Source organism: Acanthopagrus latus, chromosome 24 (assembly GCF_904848185.1).
Source record: "Acanthopagrus latus isolate v.2019 chromosome 24, fAcaLat1.1, whole genome shotgun sequence".
Lineage (NCBI taxonomy): Eukaryota > Metazoa > Chordata > Actinopteri > Spariformes > Sparidae > Acanthopagrus > Acanthopagrus latus.
In genome coordinates this window covers 3,255,097-3,277,254 of record NC_051062.1, presented here as the reverse complement: position 1 = coordinate 3,277,254, position 22,158 = coordinate 3,255,097, and the positions used below count along the sequence as shown (strand labels likewise).

The 22,158-nt window shown below is 43.1% G+C and overlaps 4 protein-coding genes across 9 annotated transcripts in view; 1 reads left to right on the top strand and 3 right to left on the bottom strand.

Annotated features, from left to right (window-relative positions):
• LOC119015380 (cytidine and dCMP deaminase domain-containing protein 1-like) overlaps positions 1-22,158 on the bottom strand; it is a 542,642-nt gene that overhangs the window by 21,311 nt on the left and 499,173 nt on the right. The window lies entirely within an intron of this gene.
• LOC119015376 (RCC1 and BTB domain-containing protein 1-like) lies at positions 72-10,364 on the bottom strand. 3 transcript variants are annotated; one of them, XM_037091293.1, is made up of 13 exons: positions 10,250-10,364; positions 8,888-9,185; positions 7,891-8,041; positions 7,305-7,471; positions 5,992-6,150; positions 5,793-5,900; positions 5,517-5,659; positions 5,058-5,121; positions 4,083-4,209; positions 3,805-3,931; positions 3,432-3,583; positions 3,188-3,318; positions 72-2,326 (listed from the first exon to the last, which is right to left on the bottom strand). In XM_037091293.1, exons 2-13 carry the CDS (start codon positions 9,011-9,013, stop codon positions 2,186-2,188), a joined length of 1,596 nt encoding a protein of 531 aa, XP_036947188.1. In that variant the 5' UTR covers positions 9,014-9,185; positions 10,250-10,364; the 3' UTR covers positions 72-2,185. The 3 variants fall into 3 exon arrangements, with proteins under 3 accessions (XP_036947188.1, XP_036947187.1, XP_036947185.1); XM_037091292.1 differs by having other exon boundaries at positions 10,245-10,295; XM_037091290.1 differs by lacking the exon at positions 10,250-10,364 and adding an exon at positions 10,116-10,222.
• Positions 2,186-9,013, bottom strand: LOC119015670 (RCC1 and BTB domain-containing protein 1-like). Its single transcript, XM_037091892.1, has 13 exons — positions 8,888-9,013; positions 7,891-8,041; positions 7,305-7,471; positions 5,992-6,150; positions 5,793-5,900; positions 5,517-5,659; positions 5,058-5,121; positions 4,083-4,209; positions 3,805-3,931; positions 3,432-3,583; positions 3,188-3,318; positions 3,034-3,093; positions 2,186-2,278 (listed from the first exon to the last, which is right to left on the bottom strand). Exons 1-13 carry the CDS (start codon positions 9,011-9,013, stop codon positions 2,186-2,188), a joined length of 1,608 nt encoding a protein of 535 aa, XP_036947787.1.
• Positions 17,178-22,158, top strand: part of LOC119015382 (fibroblast growth factor 14-like) — a 65,096-nt gene continuing 60,115 nt past the window's right edge. For both annotated transcript variants that reach the window (XM_037091311.1, XM_037091312.1), the window contains exon 1: positions 17,178-18,678. In XM_037091311.1, coding sequence (XP_036947206.1) covers positions 17,988-18,678 — 691 coding nt within the window. In that variant the 5' untranslated portion in view covers positions 17,178-17,987. The remainder of the gene's footprint in view (positions 18,679-22,158) is intronic.

Here is a 22,158-nt window from a genome sequence, read left to right as displayed (position 1 = left end):
ATGATATGAACTAGTCTCAAACTTTAATCGACTACATACACAATGAAAATATCAATTATATGGAAACAGAGAAGGGTTTTGAATTATTTATTTATTTCTTCACAGAACATATCCCATTGCTAGAGGTAAAAAAGGCAAAGTCAAATGACATAGACGAGAAAAAGTCAGTCATATAAATCCAACCATGGTAATGCTGGAGTAGCCCGCTATGCTAAAGTTCAATTTAAACCAAATTATCAGCATATTGATCAACTTGTCCTTTGTAAATAAAGCTTAAAGCACAATAAAAATATATATTCTTTTCTAAATACAGTGAGCAAAACATTTGCATTTTTTCCAGCTTGCAAGAGGAAAACTGTAAACCTGCTTGTCATCCCACTCAAGCATTAACTGCCACAGAAACCTAACCTCAAAGAATATGCAAATATTTTGCAACCTGAACAGAACTGTGCTTGTATAATGAACAAAAATCCTATTGAAGACCGAGCCAAATTAAAAGGGTTCTTTCAAGCATCAAGAAATAAAAAATAAAAAAAAACAGACAAAAGAAACAGAAACTGATCTCATAAACAAGGACCTGCAGGCAGTCTTTGGTCATAGTAAGCTCGAGCTAACAGAATAAAAACAAAGCATCTCAAGTATTGCTACAGAACATATCAAATTGTGATCATATTGTTTTAGCATGCAGTGTCTTCAGTGCATTGCATTTTCACTGTATATGCAGATAAAACCTGCACAAACTGTGAAGAATGACCAAGGAATTTAGGAAAAAGTACTCATTTTGCTTTGCTGTGTTGCTTGCTTACTGTTTGTTTCTCTGCATGAACCCTGTTAGAATTAGCAAACACAAACAGATGAATCTTATTAAAAGCTCCCAGAGTCATAAGTAAAAAAAAAGCAAAACAAAAAAAATAGTCTTAAAATAGTGTGCACTTAAAAAGAAGGAAAAAAAGCTGCAATTAATGTAAAAGTGCCTGAAAATGTCAACTGTTGCTAAACATCAACATACTACAAGGAACATTTAGATGGTAATGAGACAGACTAAATGTAATACTGACACCTCCATGTTACCTATATAAGTAAACAAGACGGCAAGTGAGAAAATTGGCCATTTCTTTAATTACTGAAATTATTCTTAATGCCGTTAACAGAGTGGATTCTATCTAATCCAGGTTAAATACGCCACAAAATTAAAACTTTCTTCATGGCAGATTGATGAGGATGAATAGAGTCTCACAGCCTCAGCAGATAAGCTGCTCTTTAGGCTGGTGGTTCAAGTTTACTTTGTTTTATCATCGCCAGAATCAGCAAATAATGGTTCCTTGCAGTAGCTTAAATGATTTGAATTATTACTGGTTTACTCAATGCAAATAAGTGAATATTGTTTTTAAAGTGCCATACAGCAACAGTTTAAGTGAGACAGAATTAACATACCAAAAGAAAACAAATGAGTATAAAAAGGTAAATATTAATGGTTTTGAGCCTCCAAAATGTACAGTATTCCAGCTAAAGGAACAAATACAAGAACAAGCCAAGTCATCCTTAACAACCAACAGCAGGAGCTCCATCAGTTATTTCAGCCTCTGGATGGGACTCGTTATCAACTCAAAGGATTCAGCAGTTTAAACGATTTAAAGTTTAAACACATCCAAGTGCTACTTGCCTGAGCACAAAGATTACGATTTGAAAATGATAGAAATGGAATGTAACTCAAAGATGCATTTCAGCACAGTGGTCATACGGTCAGATATCTGATCTTCTTCAGCAGACCTTCTCTTTCAGTTCATTCACAAAAACACTGACTGTTCTTTGAACTAGTTTCTGCACTTGGGTCTTTGTCTCCCATGTTAACTTTCTCAGAAGTAAGATCAGGACATGTGTGCGCCGGCTGTGAAAACAAACAAAAATTCAAGTAAACATACAGCATGTGAAGATTACAATGCAGTTCAACAGAATAAAGGCGCCATGACTTTGTCAAGCGACTCCACAGGAATGGGCCAAAGTGCTGAATTCAGATGAGATGATGCATCTTAAATTTCAGTCCAACATCTTGCGAGCGACGCTGCTAACATGCCAACACGTGCCTCAGTAAATATAAAAGTCAACACTTCAAAGAAGGGCCTCTGTTTTTTCTTAGGAATGTGATCAGCAAAAATCATACAACATGTCAGAAGACGGCAAAAACTCAGTTCTTGAAGGCTCCACAGCGGCTCGCTCTGCTGATAAACTCCTTGAGCATCGCTCCATCCACCTGCCAGAAGGCTCCAGTCTGAGTCACCTGAGTCAGATGGTTTACACAAAACCTGAAACAAAACACTTCCAGGTCCTTGAAAAGAAAAAGACAAATAATACGAGAGAGGATTAGAATAACCACACTGTAATGTAATGAACAGTAGTATGACAAGAACAGAGTACAAAAGATGAAACCGACGTGATCCCTCTGGAGGATACAATGCTGCAGCAGCAATACACATCAACAGAGTACAATGTAGGAGCCATTTCTAGAATAGAGTGCAAATAATATTGCATTGTAGTTTATGGTGCGTACACTGGGTGTTGCCTTACTCTGTGGTCAACTTTAAATCAGGGGTTGCACCACAGAAGGCAAACGGTTTTTGATTGTCTTACAAGGAAAAAATACTCCAGTAATAGTGTAGAACTGCAATTATACCACTATTTGTAAAAATGTATTTATAAAAACTGCCATGGAGGATTTCTGACAGCAGTAATAGAAAGTTTAGACTAGTTTATTATACATTTAAAGGCTTCTTGTTGCACATGCTTAGGACATGGCCAGCTACTTTTTTTCCCTATAGAATGAAAGCAGAGCTACCTCCAGTGAGAAATAAAACCGAATTGTAGACCAATCATAGATCTGATGTGTACATTTATTATTTGAGGACATCGTTCAAGTCATCTTTTGATTTGTTTAGTGGACCATGGACCATTTATTGTGTCATTATCTTAGTCTGAGTTTTTGGTATCATTACTATTACATTTTAGAAAAACGTCCCTAAATTGTTTACATGTTGCTCTGAAATTGATCACAATGTCGTTGCCACTGTTGTTGTCATACAGTTGCTCCTGCTTCAGCTGGAAAGATTTTTTGAGACAACAGTTATTATCATAGTTATAGTTCTTGTTGAGGACGGCCCTTTCCAGTACTGTGGTGTCCAGCATATTGTACCTCCGCGTCATATCGTATGGCAGCAGACAGCAGGGTGAAGGCGTTGTCCACAGTGATTCCTCTCTTGATGATCTGCTGACACAGACGCTTCAGGCGGTTTTCACAGTAAGAGGTGGCCAGGTCCAGCAGGCCTGCAGCCAACACACAAAGATGGAGTATGGATATCCAACAAAGAAAAGACGCCTTGTGAAACCAAACAAATGAGAAAACAGTAGATTACAACTGTGTGTGTGTGTGTCCTAACCAATGGCATCCTCCGGTGGAAGGTCAACAGTGTCTGTGTAGAGAAACTGCAGGAAGGACCTGTAGACAGGGTACGAGAACTGGCCGATCTCGATCACCTCCTGCTGATCCTCCGTCCACTGGGAGCGAAACATGGACCGGAAATGTTCACACCTACTCCAAACAAAAGACTATTATTCATATGGTGTGAAGGGCAAGGTACTGAGCATACTGAAAAATCAAGGCCATCAATAACTGGCCACGATGAGCCAAACTGAGGAAGTGCCTAAGAATTTAGCCGTTTCCATCACCCTTTTCCAATGCAGTGCTTTGAAATGCACATAAAATACACTGATGGAAACTTATGACTAAAATGCAGACGAACACATGCGCACCTGATCTTCAGCACAGCTTTGTGCACGTGAATGTATTTGCTGTCAACGCTGAACTTCAGGTCGGCCGTTTCTGGACTGTCGAACTCCTTCCTCAGAGCCTCGGCGACAGTCAGGAAGTCGTCGGGCTCTGGGATTAAGCAGAATGCAACATCAGCCTTCATCAGCCAGGAATATTATGTTGTAAAAAAAAATAAAGTGAAAACAGAATCCCCATTTGAAAAAATCTGTTAAAGACAATCGTAATTCTTAGGATTCCACCCTCCCTCCCTCTCTCTCACCCACAGACATGAGCCTCCACATGACGGAGGGCGTGGCGAAGCAGGCGAAGACATCGTCGGTGTTGGTAAAGTGCGTGAGGTGTGGAATGACGATGGACTGACCCCTGCATTGACCCCACATATACACCTGGAGGGGAAAAAATAACATAGTTACTGGCATCCCAATCACACACAAGTCTTTATCGTATAATGCAATCAGACTGGGGCAGTTTTAACGATCCAGCCTTTATCATCATGACATCTGTTATGAAAGGCTGAATTTTTAACTCAAGGTTCCTCATTTTTCCAGACTTCTCTGTAGATTTTTCAGACCATTTTGTGACATCTGAGCACAAATAGCCAGTCGATTATTATGTAAATAAAGGGTTTAAAAATACAAATGTTGAATGTCTACTGGCCACGATTTACCCTTTGCATTAAAACAGTGCAGAACAACCCCAGCGAGACTGGATTTTTGAGGTTGATATTGTTGATATTTTAGAGTTACGAGAGTCATGTTTTTGATTAGTTCTTCATTATTAAAGAGTTGTGACCAAGTGTAAATCCCCCTGTGACATCACCGACTGGTTTGTGGACCACCCATCTGAAGCCTGAAGTTTAACATTATGGCATTTTGTGTTTTATGGAGCCAGAAGTGATTATATTTTGAGGACAGGATGGAGCTGAATGATTGGATTATGACTATGAACCTGAGGACATGCCATGGTAGCAACTTGTCAATCACAAGGTAGCCACGCCCTAAAGCATCCCCTGCTTTATTGTCGGTTTTATCCTAAGCGGGACAATGATTAACAAAATGAACATCATGCTGTCCAGGGATGGATAACACTGCCTGAATTAAAATCTCAGATCAAAGTTGGTAAAATGATTGGTATATTACAACATTGTTCATGCTCTGAAGGCTGGAATAATTCAAATCCACTCGCATATAAACACATATGGTCACTGTAGACAAAGATTCATTTGAATTTATACCTGTCCATTTTGCGTCTTGGCTGCCGAGGTGTGTGTTGAATGGCAAGCTGCAACCTCTACAACCCTGTTAAATGAGAGACGTGTTAACAGAAAGGCATGCTGTCTTTTTCAAGTAAGTATAGAATCAAATGTGTGAATTTGATGCAATAGACACAACAGGAATAATGCAGACAGCGTTGAACAGTGTTTTTGCAATGAACAGGATTTGGTCTAGTCACCGTTTGTGAAAGGCAACAACTCTAACAAGTTACAAATCTATGACGAATCACTTCTGCCAACTGTGTAAGCCAAGTCTGTAAGACCAGGAGCGGAAATGAACATACAGAGGGAGGAAATGAGGACAGGAAACAGGAAGTCGAAGTCTTAACAGGATGGGAACAAACCTGCCTGTCTATTCTCCGAAGAAAAACCTGCCCTAAAAATCATCTTTAAGCACACACCCCTCCTGCAAAGCCCTACCTCTCTTTGTCAGCCATGATCTGAACGGGGCTGAGGTGGTTGCTCTTGTTGCCAGTTCCCAGCTGGCCGTAGGTGTTTGCTCCCCAGGCGTACAACAGCCCCTCGTCTGTTAGTGCCAGGCAGTGGCCATAGCCGGACACAATCTGGAAAACAGGGAACACTTACGTCATGAGTGAGTCATGCGTGAAGACAATTATGTGATGGCTGTCATTATTTTTCAACATCCCTGGCGTAAGTAGTGTAATCAGATAGCACTGCGCTATGTTGCTGTCTTACCTGTTGAATGCACAGCCCTTGCAGACCAGTGAGGCGGCAGGGTGTCAGCTGGTTTCCATTGTTACCAATACCCAGCTGACCATTACCATTATAGCCCCAGCCATAAACCTAGACAAACAAAAAATGATCCTCTTCAATTTAAGTTCAGATTTCTTATTAGGATACTTGATACTGGGGTTTCATATGAGGCCATATTCACCTCTCCATTCTCGATCACAGCCATGGAGGAGGTCTGTCCACAGGTGATGCCCACTGAAGTCTTACCCTGCAGGCAGCCGGTGACTTTCCTGGGGTAGGGCTGGTTGGCTGTCGAGCCTGAACCAATCTGGCCACAGTTATTATAACCCCATGCAAAGACCTGGAGGGGGGCAAGGAGGCAGGTCAGAACCAGGGATGCAAAACTGAAATGATTATTTCATGTTCTTGCCAGGGCTGCAACTACTGATTACTTTCATTGGCGATTAATTAATCTGTTATGATCTCAGTTAACTGATAAGTTTTGAGGTCTGGACTGGTCAAATGTAATCAACAACGTGTGAAAATGGCAAAATATGTTAATCACAGTTTCTCCAACCCCAAGATGATTTCCTCAACCCAAAGATATTCAGTTTACTGTCATAGAGGTGTTCAGAAAAAAGAAAATATTCACATTTAAAACAAATTAAGCCCTGGCTTGGAACTCCCAAATGTGTTTGCTTAGTGGACCAGTTTGCCTGTCTCATCAGACTACATTCAAAAGACTTAATACTTAAAAAGTACAAGTCCAATACATTTACATGGAAGACGAAATCCAGCTGTTAGCAGGTGTTGTTGTTTTTAACCAGCGTGAAAGGGTTAATAGGCAACTACGTGAATAAACATATTTCCCCAAAACTAATCCTTAAAGCTAAATCTAACACTGACCTTCCAACAAGTCTTAACAAAATGCAAACACACATACACACACACTGAAACTAACTGGGCAGTTGGTGACATCAAATGTGGTAAGAACCTCTCCTATTTGCAACACACATACAGCCTAATTAGCTTTAATGCCTCGGGGTTCAAAATAAGCTGCTTAGTTTGACACTCGGCGAGCAGGCGGTGCTACGTCAAGGTAGCCAAGTGGCACATCTAAAGCTAAACATGACATACTAACATACATACATATGCTGTTCCTGCTTCAGACTGGACATATTACCATGTTTTGGCGTTTAAAATGAATTCATATGGCATTTCATTTGTCTTTCAAAAGTCTGACAATTCTTAAAAACTTGTAGCTGTAGAGCTGTAGAGTTTAGTTTGGATATCGATAAAACAGTTGAATGAAACGTTACACACATGGGAATGACGACATAAATCCAACTCCCTAAGGTTATTTAAAAAAAATCATAATAATCAAATGCCAAATAACTTAATTATTAATCAACTTCTATTTGTTTTAAAACACAGGTTTAAGCAGGAGGATTTCAGTAAATGTGTTTAATTAAAAAAATAGAAAAATCAGTACTGTACATTTGAAAGTGCACCTACCTCTCCATCGTGAGTGAGGGCCATGGAGTGATGCGAGCCACACGCCACTTCTCTCACTTTCTTGTTCTGTAGGTTAGCGGTGACCAGCACCGGGGACAGTCCCTGATTGGTGGTGCCATTCCCCACCTGACTGTAGCCATTGTGCCCCCAAGCAAACATCTGTCCATCTGCAAAAAAATCAAAACAAGGACCATAACAGTGGGTCAAGATCTGAAACGTCTGTGGCTTGTGAATCCAGACTTTCACAGACCAAATGTCTCTAATCCACCAAATGTGACAAACATATTGAGCAAACGAATGGTGAGTAGAGAAGTTTCCAAGGATTTTTTTAAACATTCACTGTATCATCAAAATGTCTGTCATGACCAACATGAATCTGATCTTTAATGGCCATATATCTACACTAAAACTTTAAAGATCTGGGTGAAACATCACTCTAACGCAGCTGATGCAAACATATGTAATTCATACACTAGATACTTTATATCATAAGATGACTTTTTTATAAAATAAATAGCAGCACTTCTACCTTTAACAGTTGAAGGTGAGAGGGGCTAAATGATTTATATAGCTAGTTATAACCTACCATCAGTAGCCAATAGGATATGGGGCCCGCTGCCGTAGCTCAGGCTGATGACCTTTTTCCCCCGCAGGAAGTCCAGTTTCTTTGGCACAATGGTGCTCAGACTGTCTCCTGTGCCGAGGCAGCTACTGTTGTTCAACCCAAACGCAAATACCTGGGAAATAATGACACAGACACACACACACACACACACAGATACACACACAAATCCAAAGGAATAACTATGTGGCACTAAGAAAGATATTTTACAACATTTTTCAATCTTCAGTGTTGCTTTTTTTTGTTGTTGTTACCAATAACGACTCAACTGTATTTCAACTGCGCTCAACGTGGAAAGAGACATTTTTTTCCTCCACTAGCCTTTCCAAACTACATAATTGCGGTGCCCCAGTCACAAAGACAACATGGTCTTTTTCGGTACTCCTCAGAGTCGCAACCATCAACTACGCAGGGGACAAACATGCATTAAGTCTATCTCGAATCACCAGTTAGGTTTCATGCACAAAAGAGCATAACAAAAGTAGCTTTAGGAAGGCTCTTTCCATCCTTGCTGGTGACTGCAGAACAAATAAAACTGCCAAGAAACTGTCAAGAACAAGAGTACAGTAAAGGTACAGAGAAACCTGAGATGGTAATGGTAAGCACAATAAATACAAACGCGTGGGTACAACAATGGAGGATAACAGCAGACTTGTGTAATATTACATCTTCATGAAAGAGAGCCCGGATAGTATTTCTGGCTGCAAATGTCAGTTATTTCAGAAAGTCTGGGTATTTGATTAGGCCATTATCCACTCAACAAACAGATCGCAAGACCAACTGCATCAGGATCTGTGTGGTTTACCATCTCTGCTAAACAAAGCACAGAGAGCACACATCATGCAACCACATTATCCATGTTCTTGGACACAACATATAGATTCACTCAACCTACATGTGACAATGCCACTAAAGTTGTACATTTAGAGAAATGAAGACTTTTGGAAGAGGCGCTCCTTACCTCGCTGCTATGCGTGATGTAGATGGCTTCGTTAGCGGACGTTCCAAAGACACAGGCCTGTCGGATTGTGGCCAGCTCCTCAGTGCTCAGCAGAGAGAACAAGGGCCACTTGCTGACGTCCACCATGGCTCCGGAGAAACTCAGCCTTCCCCGCCGGGCAGGAGGAGTCAGGGCTGGCGGGGGCGAGGTGGGAGGGACGGGAGGGGGGTGACGAGGAGATGGGAGGACGTGAGGAGAAGGAGGGGAAGACGATGCTGGAGGTGGTGGGGAGCAGGGAGCAGAATCATCCCTGCTGACACTGACAAAAAAACAAAACAAAAAACAGATGATACAGACTGGGCTGCACAGACCAGCAGACTTGACAGATGTAAAAATAGCCAGACAGATGCACTCAGAATCACATGCAACAAAATAATTGCGCAGTTCTTAATCCATGTGTGAGACACACAAATGTTCTTCAACTTTGAGAAAAATTGAGAATCACTGGTTTAAGCCACAACTAGCTCTTGCAAATGAAGCATGGCATGCAGTCAAAGCAGCTCAAGTCATCCATTACAGCAAGGATCTAGACTGCCTATGAAATGGACCAGACCTCACACAAAATCTGCTAATTCAATGTACACTTGCTTACAGGTGGATGTCAAATATTTCTCTCTGCTGCTATGCAAAGCACACTCGCCATTCAATTCGGGATGTATGCCCACTTCACACAGCACTTATATTAAGCAACACTGGGTCAAACAAAGATGATTCCAAAGAGACGGACTCTGACTAGGTGACCAGGGTGTACCCTACATTTCGTATCATGATCACCCTTAGTCCCCCAAGACCCTCCAAAAGAATCAGATCTAGATAATGGATGGATGGTTATCTAGCTATGACCGACTTTAGATGTACTAACGTAGCTCTGAACTATTAAGAAAAGCTACTGTGTCACAGATGATGAAACACGTCCTGTAGATGACAAGCAGGGGACTTTTGAATCGCTCAATTATTGAGTGGAGTTCGGCATGGCGCCCCTCACCATCACCTCCGAGCACAAAAACCCACCATGGGACATTTTCAGCGAGCTGAAACTGCGGCCCCCTTTCAGCCCACGTGTAAAATAAATCTTTCTTTAAAACAAATGAGAAAAATAAAAGGCACCGGCAAGCTAACTGGCACTGGAGCACACGTCAAACATGAGAAGCTAATAGCTTAGTTGAGCGTTTTCCTGTGCTCTTCCTACCTAAAGCATCGCTCCATAACGAGTCAACTGAGAAAAGACACACAGACAAACAGACAGCGACACAATTACAACATCATTATCAATGAAACGCTAACTTCTACAATATGTAAACTAATGATAGAAAGTTACCAGACCGAAATCGTTCGCCCGGTGCTGCTGTTGTTGACAATGCAGCTGCCTGATTAAACTGCGTCAAGTGGGGTGTTCTTCTTCGTCTCCTGTAGCCCGGCAGAGGGGAGGCTGCATGTGCGTATGGGCGCCCCCCTCCGGTCATTAGAGAAATAGCTGTTGTAAATATGGGATTTCAAGGATGTCAAAGCAACTTCAGAGAGCACAGAGGGGATACAATTCCCCATTATTTCATAAATTACCTGTCTGATTCATTTAATCAGTGGTTGTAGGGTTGAATTCAAAGTTTAGCCCCTCTTTCAGTTACTGTCCTAAAAATAACAGTGCCAAAATTTGAACCTCTTCTTAGAAGGTTACCTGTGGAGCTTCTGATCGCTAGAAGCACTATGGAGCAACACAGTTTTATTTTTAAAACATTTTTTTCAACATCTGCTTGCATATGATGCAATACATGATCCTGGCATAAGTTTAATGTTATTCAAATGGTGGCAAAGGAGGATGAGCTAATGCCAAACACATGCACATTCTCTTGCTGATTTTGCACGAAAACACACAAGAATCCTGCAGAAACCACCGCCTCACATGGCATTTCAACATCTGTTTAAAGCAGCAGCAGTCATTGCATTAACATATAATGCACTAAACGCATCTGACTGCTGTTCAAAATCAACTTTTACACAGTCAAAAGCCGATATACTGTATCTAGGGCCCAACATGCTGTTTCTAGGGCTGATGCCAATATTAGATAAATAAAATCCAATATCAACACATCAGTCAGGTCAGTATGCACCCATTTTTTGTCAATGATCTTTCACAAAAATGTAATGTAGGCAGGATATTGAGTATATTTGAGTATATTTTCGATACAACCATCATTTACAAATTCCTTCAGTAACCTTAATTCTGGGTCAGACCTTTAAAAAAGGTCCAGTGTGTAGGATTTAGTGGCATGTAGATGTGAGGTTGCACGTTGCGACCAAGTGAATACCTCTCCCCTCAATCTCCCCTCTCAAGTCTGAAGCACGACCTATACACCAATCTGGCGGAAGCAGGTGGAGAGAAGGCAGGACAAACTGGAGGCATCTTTGCAGTAAAGGGCAAAAACATACATTGTTGTGCAACTGGATGTGAAAATAGGAATTAAAAAAAAAAAAAAGATTGCCATCATGTTTTATAGAATACCATTGTTGAAGCTGTCCTCTGACGCAAAACACATACGTTTATGGTTGCAATGCACTAAATGGATGGACTGGACTGATGAAACCATCCAGAACTGCTGTCTCTGCAGCGCTCAGTTCCACTTATGATCTCAAAATATGATGCACTGCCATAAATTAAACAAGCCAACAGTATATGAAGTAGTTAAAAAAAGAAAAGAAAAAAAAAGCATGCACAACTTTAAAAGGACACCTATGAATGAGGCAGTATTAATCCAAAAACATCTGATATGATCGGTAAATTCTGAACGGGGACAATTTACTGTAGACTGTTTATGGTTTAAGTACATTATTGCTGATAATACTAACGTACTTAAGGTTTGAATGCATGACTTTTACTTGTGGGAGTATTTACACAGTGTGGTATAGTACCTAAGTTGTTATGGTGGGGGTTTTTTGTTTGGACCCAAAATGTAGGGAACAGAGACAGGAAGTTAGTCAGTAAGGATTTAGTTCTCCCTGAAGGGTTGAGGTTAGGGGGGGGATGCAGGGATGAATTTCTGTACTATGATGGCAGCAGCCATACAAGGTGCAGTTCCCCATCAGTGGCCTGTGTACTGTAACTTTATTTGTCTGACCTGTTTACTAAATGTTGGATAGCTACGTTTTATGTCCTTGTGTCAAAAGACTTCTATGCCTGGAGTTTTCTTTTAGATGCTCAGATTTTCCACAAGGCTACGAAGAACATGGCGCCACAACATGGTGTACTCCGTGGAGGAGGACCCGCTCACAATTTAGATATAGAAGTATCAATCTAAGGTAAAAAAAGAGATGACAGTTCAGGTGATTATACACTATTGAAAACATGTGATACAAATAGGCAACATTCCTTATCCTTATCCCGACTAGATAGGCCTCAACTCTTGTCATCTCCCTCCTCTGTTGTTCTGATGCTACGACCCACTTGGATACTCATTGCATCTTTGTAACTGCTCCCAAGCTCCAGTGTGCAGCACGTGTAGTTTTCCATGATGACCAGCAGGTGGTGGAGTACTATAACAAAGATTGGATGTGCTGGATCATCTGGGATGCTCTCAGAGTGATAAAGTGCCAGACAAACAGGATTCACGCTTGAGGGTTCTGATATGAGATTACTTGAGCTCTCATGAGTCAGTATAAGAATCACGTGACGGTTTGCAAACGCTGGACTTGCAGAGGCCGGTAAAGAAGTTATATTGAAGATTACATTTCTTTCTAACAAGATTCTGGTTGACCATGAGTAGCAGCTTTTCTGGTTCAACAGAGGCAAAACACGCATTACTGTGCAATGGTCTCATGATAATTACATCCAAATTGGGTCCTACTGCTGTCCAGCTGCACTTGTGCTGGTGGTCCGCTCTGTGTGGCTCAGAGTGCAGTTACATTGTATTCCCTGGATGCGGGCCATGTTGTGCTTTCCTCTCTGAGCTGCAGCCAACAGATCAATGCATCAGCAGCAGGCTCAGCGCAGCCCACTTCCCAATGTCCTGGTGTCCACTGCATGTGCCCACTACAGGCGTTCAGTCCACAAATCCGCCGCTCAGATGTGCTGTCAGACTTTTTGGCAGGAAGGAGTCATAAATGTCCTTCGCTCAAGGTGTTCGGGGTTTTAAAAAAAAGTTGTCAGCTTGTATGCAACAACATACAACATAACAAGAACTGCTGCTTCCATCTGTGAACGTTCCTGCTGGTGCACAGGTAGGTTGGCTAAACATAAAAAAAAATCACCACAGACAGTATTCATGTGCAAAAAATGTTTCCCGAGTAAAAAAACAAAAAAGAAAAATCACTTGTGGAATATAAGGGCCAACAAGGTGTAGATGGTAAGAAAATAACCTAATTTACACCATTAAACCATTAAACTTTGGCTTGTTGTATGTTGTTGCATACAAGCTGACAACTATGTTTTCATATATTCTATGTTTGAATATGCAGATGAAACAGCAATCCAAGCGAAAATAAGCACCCTGCTTTGTATTTTGACATTTGTATTTTGTTGGACTCACAAGGCTGCAACCAGGATTTTAGAAAAACTGAGTCAAGTAAAAAAAAGTCTAAAGAAGTTTAGAAATATTCTGAATAGCAGGCTTGTATTTCCTTCCGTTTTATTTAAAGGTCCAGCATGCAGGATTCAGCTAGAAATTGGCAGAAATCTAATATAATATTCATGAAACTTTATATTTTTGTTAGCTTTTTGAATGAGTTGTTTTATATCTACAGAGGGAGCAGGTCCTCTTCCATGGAGCCCACCATGATGCAGCACCAGGTTTCTAGGCATCAACCAAGACTTCAACACCAGCAGCACTAAAGACACCCTGTAAGACAGCACCCGCCCCAGCCACAGTCTGTCCATCCTGCTGCCATGTGGCAAAAGATACCGAAGTATCTCGCTGCTGTAACGCCAGAATATGGAGCAGCTTATGTCAGTGGCGTACACAGACCTTTTGAAGGGCGGGGGCGGAAAGAAGGGCACTTTAGCACGCTCTTTGGCTTCCAAAACGGGAAGTTTAACATGTTTTAACCAGCCATGGGGGCAGTTTTGTGTGTTTTGCCAACCAAGAGGGCACTTTGGCACGCTTTTTTGGCTCCCAAGAGGGCACTTTAGCCCCCCTTGTGCACATCACTGGTAGAAATGAATAAAACCGGGCCTAGGCATCATTTAGCTCTATCTCTGTTAGTACTGTGATTAAATGTCATCGCTGGCTGTTTTATGAATTCCCACTGAGTCACTCTCGGCACGCATACTGTGCTCACATGCATGCAGCCGCGACTGTGAGCTCACGGAGGTGAGGCAGCCCTTGTGCACACAGACGATGTTTTGCCCCTTGATGACAGCATATTCCATGCTGCGGCCTTGAGCTCCTCAAAAGTCATGAATGGAGCGTGGGGAAAAAAATCCGCCAACCCACGCATGTGTGTGTGCTGAATGCAGCTGGAGGGATTAAAGGTGTGTATGTGTGGAAGTGAAAACATCCAAACACCACACTGTCAGAGTAACTGTTATAGATGGATGTAATCATCGCGAACAAACGAGGCTGTGGTGGATACAGTGAGTGGGTTATGTTTCATGCTGGTAATATATGTGCTGTTGCTCAGAGCTAATACTCGATTTCCCATAAACCTTTATTGGATGGGGGCTATAATGGCCAATCGCACCGTCCGATCTTTAGCTTGTTTATCTTTATTAAGGGGATGACATCCTTTTCCCCATCATCTGAACAGGCAAAACAGCACCTGACCTCTTTTTACTTTGTATTTTGTAAACACTAACGATAGATATATCAAATGGTGTAAATGCTGGATGTTAAAAAGTCAGTGCTTAGCTGAATCACTGGCTTTAATTTGTTTGAAGATGCATGTGAAGAAGTATGTTATAGAAGTGGGGTGAAGTGAAAGACTTCAGAATCTACCATGAACTGGGATCTAGACTGCATGCTTGAGTAATAATTAGGAGCTACACTGCATTGCATGAGCAGATAAGTTGAATATAGTGTGAAAGTGAGTTGGAAAAGCGGCAATTGCTGGCTTGGATTTGTATGCACAAGCAGCTGAGCAGAGTTTAAAGAGTTGTAAAAGTGGAAAAAGGGATGAGGGATGCAAAATACATTGTACACTGGGAGCTATAGCTCATGGCTCGACTGCCTCCGGTTTGTTTCTCTTTTATTTGCAGCGACGTGTGGTGCAGACATATAGAACGTAAGTGATGAAATGTAACTGAGTACATTTATGTAAGCACAGCACAAAGTACAAATCCAAGGTACTTGTACATACCGTGAGGATTTCCATTTTAAGCAGCTGTATACTGCCCTACACCACAGAGGCAAATATTGATCCTTTACTCCATTACATTTGTCTTGACAGCTTTAGATGCTTTTCAGATTACAATGTGTAATACCCTTCAAACCTTGTCATTCAAAATGTGGTTATTTTCTATGTGAATGTTGATTAAAGGTGCACTATGTAAACATTGTGTTGTACAACAAAATGCGAAAAGTATTATAAGTACATTATTACTTATATAATAAGTATATTATTATATTAGTATTATATTAGTAAATATTAGTATTCGTAAATAAGGATCTGAATACTTAGCGTATACAGATTGCACCATCAGGATGTTTATTGTATTTGAGTTTTTCTAAAAAAAAAAACAACAACTTATTTTTGACTGCAGCTCACCAGAGCTTCCTTTAGATACAAATTCCTGTTCATGTTGTGAATGTACTTTTTAAATTCTGTCATTTATTACATCAGAGGCAGTTCATACATAAAATACTGCTAAATACATAGAGAGATTCAAGTCCTCAGCTGTGTGATGTGGTTGTGGGTTTGGCGCTGTGAGCAGGAGCGGCTGATGAGGGTTCAGCACCGTGGACAGCGCCAGCTCTCCTCAGACCACTGCAGCATTCTGAGCTCCGCTTCAACAAGAGGAGGCAGCGCAGCCTGTCATCATTCCTCTGCTCTGTTTTTTACATCACACAGCCCACACTTCATTAACAAACATCTACAAAATTAAGGAGTGGTTTTACGCCTCTTCAAACCACAGGAAACAATGCGAGGGACCCGATGAGACTCGAGTGAGATTGAGTGATGTTAGCGTGCCAGACGAGCTGACTAGAGGACCAGCTGAGCCGCGCAACATGTGTGTACATCCACAGTCAGGCAGACCTGGTGGTGAGAGGGGTGAGAGACAGAGAGAGGAGGGAAACAGAAAGAGGGGTTAGAGAGGGTGAGAGAGGGTGAGAAAAGGATGAAGACGGAGAGCGGGGTGAGAGACAGAAAGGGGAGGGAGGGAGGGAGAGAAACAGAGAGGGGTCTGCGAGCCAGAGAGAAAGACAGAAAGAGGTTTGAAAGAGAGTGATAGGGATGAAAGATGGAGGGACAGAGAGGGAGAGGGAGTGAGAGGGATTGGGGGTGAGAGAGAGAGAGAGAGAGAGAGAGAGAGAGAGAGAGAGAGAGAGAGAGAGAGAGAGAGAGAGAGAGAGAGAGCGCTCTATGTGTTGGTCTGTTAGATCAATGACTGCATCTCCCCTCCACCCCTCCAATAATGTTGCCGGTTACGGTACCTATCCAGTCCGTCCAGATACTGACGGTGTGGGAACCACGTGTCTACGTAACTGCAAGCAGCTGCTATAGTAGTGCTGCACGGGCGAACCGGAAGAAACGGGCTCCTTCGGATTAAAAGTCGAAGGTAAACCAGAACAAGCCAGATATAGAAAAATAAATGACGAGGAAGTCATGTGTATGATGCACACTTGAATTAAGTTCTTATCATATTTCAAGTCTTATATATGTCACAGTTGTATTGTTAGTTGGAGACTGAGGCCGTTTCATTAGTTGTTTTGGTTATTACAACATGCGTTTTTAACGTTAATAAATAAAAGCCTAGAGACGAAATAAAGGACTGGTAATTTAAGGAGAGAGGTGCATACAATAAAATTACCCTGCTATATTCGCCTACTTTACTATGAACCTTCTTGGGCTGTTACATCCACCTTATTATTCTACAATTAACAGTTTAATTCAGACTAAATTTACTTATTACTCCTTATAATTATTTGGTTGCTACATTGAATGTTTATTGATGAGAATGAACAATTAGTAGATTAAGAAAATACTCAATAAATTATACGACAATAAAAATATCTAATAGAAAGAAAATACACTTCCAGATATAGGGTACGTGAAAGTGTGTTCACTTAAAAATATTGGGGGGGGGGGTTTCTTTTATTTTGAAGGTGCCAACGGGAACAGGTGTGGTGTTTAATAGCTCCAGCTTTGTCACTGGTTGGGTATAGATAGGCAGCGCACCTCCTCGCGCCCCACCGGCCGTCGGTCATCTCGAGCGCTGCTGCACGAGACGCTGAAGCACCAGAGGAGCGCGGGAGGACCACGAGCCCGGACCCGGTCTTCTTCTACTCCTTCTCCCTCCTGGTAGTTTTTTTTTTTTTTTTTTTTCTGGAGCAGCGGGGAGGAAGCGGAGCCAAAAACTCCAGCAGCTCTTCATCAGCAAGGTGAGGAAGAGGAAGAGGAGGAGGAGGAGGAGAGGGGAGAGGAGACAGACAGACAGACAGACAGACAGACAGACAGACAGCAGCAGTATCTTGGCGCATTGGAGCTTATGGATTATTGAGAAGTGGAGGCCGAAACGCGGATGAAATATTCATAAGGACTTTTTAAAGAGAGAAACACAGAGTGTGATAGTGCACGGAGCCCCTGCAGTGATTCACCTGCCCGGTCCAGCGCTGCGTGCGCTCCCACTGACCGGAGACCGGAGAGGCAGCTGCTCCTGCTGCTGCTGCTGGAAAACACGTTCTGCATCTAGCGTGTGTGTGCAGTGTGTGTGTGTGTGTGTGAGAGAGAGAGAGAGCGCGCGAGTGTGTGTGTGTTTGGAAAGGAGCCCCCCTGCTGCAGTATACTTGCCTGCTGTACGGGTACAGGGATGCCACCGACTTTCTGACGGACGCACGGCATCCGCACCCCTCCTCCTCCTCCTCCTCCCCTCCCCGGACGGACAGCCGCACCGACCCCTGCCATCCCCACTAATATGCAATGGTTTTTTGTGCAGAAGCCGACAGCTGCCGCGTACCGCCGACTTCACGCTAGCGCCGCCGCATGCCTGTCCGCCGCTGCCGCTCCTCTCCCCGCGCCGCGCGGCAGACGACGCCATTTGAAGAGGAGCGCTCGGGGGCTTTTCACGCCGCGGCGGCCGGGCGGCAGCAGCAGCGACCCGTCCTCCGCCGCTGAGGACCACCGGCCGCTGGGGCAGCCCGGGGAGGAGACCGCGGAGAAAAGCGCCGCAGCGGTCGCTCTTTTCCTGCCGCACGGGGACGACGTCGACGCGGAATACGTGCGGTTGCTGGTCTCCGGGCTTGTGGAGGAACCGGGCGAGAAACCGGGCGACGAGCCGGGCTTTCTGCTCTTATTCTTGTCTATGGTGCAGATTGGGGGGCCGAAGCACCGCCGAACTGAGCCCAACAGCTGGCCGGCTCTGCTGGCATGCAAACAAGGGGGCGGACCAGCCTCCATGCGGTGGGTGAATTTTAGGCTGCCGCATCCGGAGCGCCTCTCGTCCCCCACCTCCTCTTCCTCCTCCTCCTCCTCCTGCACCTCATCCTCCTCCTCCCCCGTCTCGGCCAAATCCATGCGGTTTATTTGGAACAACATTTTCAGCAAAGGATCGCATATGCTGCAGTGTCTTTGTGGCAGGAGCCTCAAGAAAAACAAGAACCCAACTGGTGAGTTTTGTTGTGTGTGTGTGTGTGTACATGTGTGCGTTCCCTCCCGTGTGTGTACGTGCGGGTGTGGGTGTCACAGAGAAAGACTTTGTTGCCTGTTTTTTTATTTCTATTTTTCTCTATGCGTGCGTGCATGCGTGCGTGCGCGCAGGAATGTGCGTGCGTAAAGGCGCTCCCGAGACCGCACTGTTCGGAGCTGCTTGCTGGTGTTTCTCTGCAATCGCAATTGTGCAGCAAGTGAGTGCACTACAGGCAGTGGGGGGGAGGGGGGGGGAGGGGAGGGGGAGGCGGGAGGTGATAACTTATTAGCACAGGAAACTGACTACAGTGGCAAGTGCGTGCGGGAGGAGTGCGTGCGTGCGTGCTGTGCGTGGCAGAGATGCTGCAGAAAAGAAAAAAAAACAACTCAAGTCTAATGCAGCATGCAGACCCGTTCAGGCTCCAGTAACCTGCATGATTAAACAGCACATGGCCTTATTTAGACTTCCACTGTGGATATGCAGTGCATAGGAGAGAGTGGAGACAGTGTGTGTGTGTGTGTGTGTGTGTGTGTGTGTGTGTGTGTGTGTGTGTGTGTGTGTGTGTGTGTGTTTCTCATGGCTGCAGACATTTCAGTCAGACTGTGAACACAAACATCTCCTCCTCATGAGACCGAGGATGGGATGTGATGCCTGTGTTCAAGCGGAGCTCCTTGGAGAGAGGGACTTTTAGGGGGGTCCTGCAGTGTTTAATCCAAGTTTTTCTCATCCAGGTGAGCCGTTCCTCCCGTCCAACCGAGTCAAGGCTTGGCACGCTCACAGGCGACCACGTCCGCCGTCTCTAACCCGGATCTGTGCGGCCATGCTCGCCCGTGCAGATGTTACTTCAAAAGATCATCTGGGACAGCCCGTCTGTCACATGTCCCTGGCTGTGTTCATCAACAGGCTGCAGGGAGTTTGATAGAATAAAAGAGGGAAACTCAGCTTAATTCAGCAGCCGGTGCTTTGATTCTCTGAGTCATGCACTTCAGACGGTTTACGAGACACGTTTTGCTAAAAGCTTTGACCAAACTGAATAGTTTGCTCAGTTTTAACACCGGGTTGTTTTTTCCCTCCCATCTGATGGAGAGCGTGGCAGAGAATGACACTGGTGGACATTGTTGACATTATTGGCTTATTGACACTGCATCACAGAGTTGGCCTCTATATCCTCGACACAGTATTTAGAGGGCAACCATTGAAGTCGGCTGGCGCTATTATTTTGTTTTTAATGAGTGGCCAAATGATTCATCGCTGCCTGTTGTTCTCTCTGAGCTTCACAGGTGCTGCTGACAGTATCTTTGTGCTGCTTCAGTTGTTTAAGAGCAGTGGTTCTCACATCTCTTCATGTCAGCAGCTCCTAAACTGACACAACTTAGTCCCTGGACCCCCATGTGAGTCACCGACTTACTTATCTTCACCTACTTAGTCTCTGGGGGGCTCCTCTGGTTAGAGGGTAGAGCAGTCATCCACCAATCAGAGGGTAAAGCGGTCTACATGCAGAAATCCAGTCCCTTTATTTCAACTGATTTAAAGGAAGGCTCACAGTGAGTTAGATTTACCAAAAAGTTGTTTTGTGTAATTGTCTAAATAATTGAAAAGCATTTGGTCTTTCTGATTGACATTGACATTTATCTAACCCTAACCCTTAAAAAAAACAAAACAACTTATAGACTGAGATAGTACAAAGTGACCCAGTCCTTAATCTCAGCCAATATAATATATACCAATTGACCTTAAAGATACTACAGGGAACTTTGTTTTAGTTATTTTGATTTTGGCGACCACTGTGGACAAAAGTACCTTTTTTATTTTGTTTTTAAATCTTTTTCCTGTGCGAACCCTTAATTCCAACTCACCACTCCACCATTAAAAAAAGTTCTGATTGTATGACTCATCAGACCCGAATAAGTCAGAACCTGACCTGGTTGACAGGCGTGGAATAACTGCGACAGCTATTTAGAAGTGGACAATCTTCTCACTGATGGTCTGGTTTGGTTATGTGGGTCATACAGAGGCATCAGTGTTAAACCTAGACTGCTTTATAACAAGTTAAAAGTTTCTTGTATGTATTTAGAACACTTGAGTCATTATCATTATTTTTGAGAAACTAGTTGATAATGACAGTGACCACTTCCTCACTGCAAAGTCAGCCAAAATAATCTATACTCATTGAATTTGTATGAAGGAATTTGCACACTCAGCCACAGATAGCACCATCACTTTTTGTGACTCCTCAATTAATCGTTCAAGCAAAAATGTTCAACATTTTCTGGTTCCGGCCTCTTGAATGTAAGGATCTGTTGCTCTTCTTTGTCATGTATGAGAATTAATAAAGAGTCTCTGGGTTTTGGACTGTGGTTTGGGCGAAAGAAGGCAGCACCTCTGGCTCGGGGAAGTTGCGATCAGCAATTTTCACAATTTCTTGACTTCATAAGCTTACATTTGCTTAGTGTAACACTTAGGTAGGGAAGGCGATTCTGGAGAAAGATAGTTGATTTTTGAATCTCATTCCGAGGTCATCAAATACTTTAGGAAGTATTTGGCCTTAAATTCAAAACCAAAGCATCAGTATTTGATGACCTGGGAATGAGACTCAACAATTGACTACAAACAAAGTGTAAACAGTGTAAACGCATTCTTTTTTAAGTGTGTCCCACCAACATTCACTAGATGGAGCATCAACAAGCCCATGCACACTGTACTCTGTTACAGTGTCATGTCTATTACTGTGGGCACTTTCCAAGTCTTTTTGCTGCATTAGTCTGTACATTACGGTTGCTATGTGGTGCTGTGGGAGAAAACCACCGAGCAGTCACAACATTCAGCGCTGAAAAGAAAAAGAAAATGGACTGAGAGGATATTCTGATGGTGTGACGAGGTCAAAGACATTATTGCTGTGTCTTCTCTTTGTTCCTGAATGCTGAAGAGTCATTTTTCCCCCCCCCAGTTGTTTGAGTGATTGCGAAAGCACTGTCCCTCTGGGTTTGGTGCTGATGTGTCGAAAGAACAAGCACGTAATGAATCAAATGATGGCACACGTAACACAGTATGCGTCATCACATTGACCACAGATATGTGTATAAGAAAGACATTTGTACTTTAAGTCGTACATATCCTCGGTGACATTGTCTTATAAAACAATCTGTTCTTTCTATACCAGTGATTCAATATAAATAGTTTTACGAAAGGCTGGTGGGCCTTTCCTGAGGAACGCATTTGTATGAATCAACAGACGTTTCAAGAAAACGGCCCACCATGTGCGATCGACAAGTTATCTGTGGGAAAAACACGAAAGCAGCGAGTCCTTAGCGCCAGAAATAATCCTCTAATCTCGCAGATTAAAGGTGAGACCAAACAAAACAAAGTCAATACCGATGTGTTGGCGCAGGTGGACGGACCAATTTGCTTAACAGAACGGAACAGTTGTACCAACCGCAGAATTTCCACAGCCCCTCTCTCC

Bases quoted from the DNA above. Each gene is read 5' to 3' on its own strand.
- LOC119015376 (XM_037091290.1), bottom strand. The intron at 5,122-5,516 runs GTAGGGCTTTGC...CTCATTTAACAG, and splicing joins ATCATGGCTGACAAAGAGAG to GGTTGTAGAGGTTGCAGCTT. The intron at 4,210-5,057 runs GTATAAATTCAA...TTTCCCCTCCAG, and splicing joins CCAAGACGCAAAATGGACAG to GTGTATATGTGGGGTCAATG.
- LOC119015670 (XM_037091892.1), bottom strand. From the start codon at position 9,013: ATGGTGGACGTCAGCAAGTGGCCCTTGTTCTCTCTGCTGAGCACTGAG. The intron at 7,472-7,890 runs GTAGGTTATAAC...ATTTTTTTGCAG, and splicing joins TATCCTATTGGCTACTGATG to ATGGACAGATGTTTGCTTGG. The intron at 5,901-5,991 runs GTGAATATGGCC...TTGTTTGTCTAG, and splicing joins CTGTGATCGAGAATGGAGAG to GTTTATGGCTGGGGCTATAA.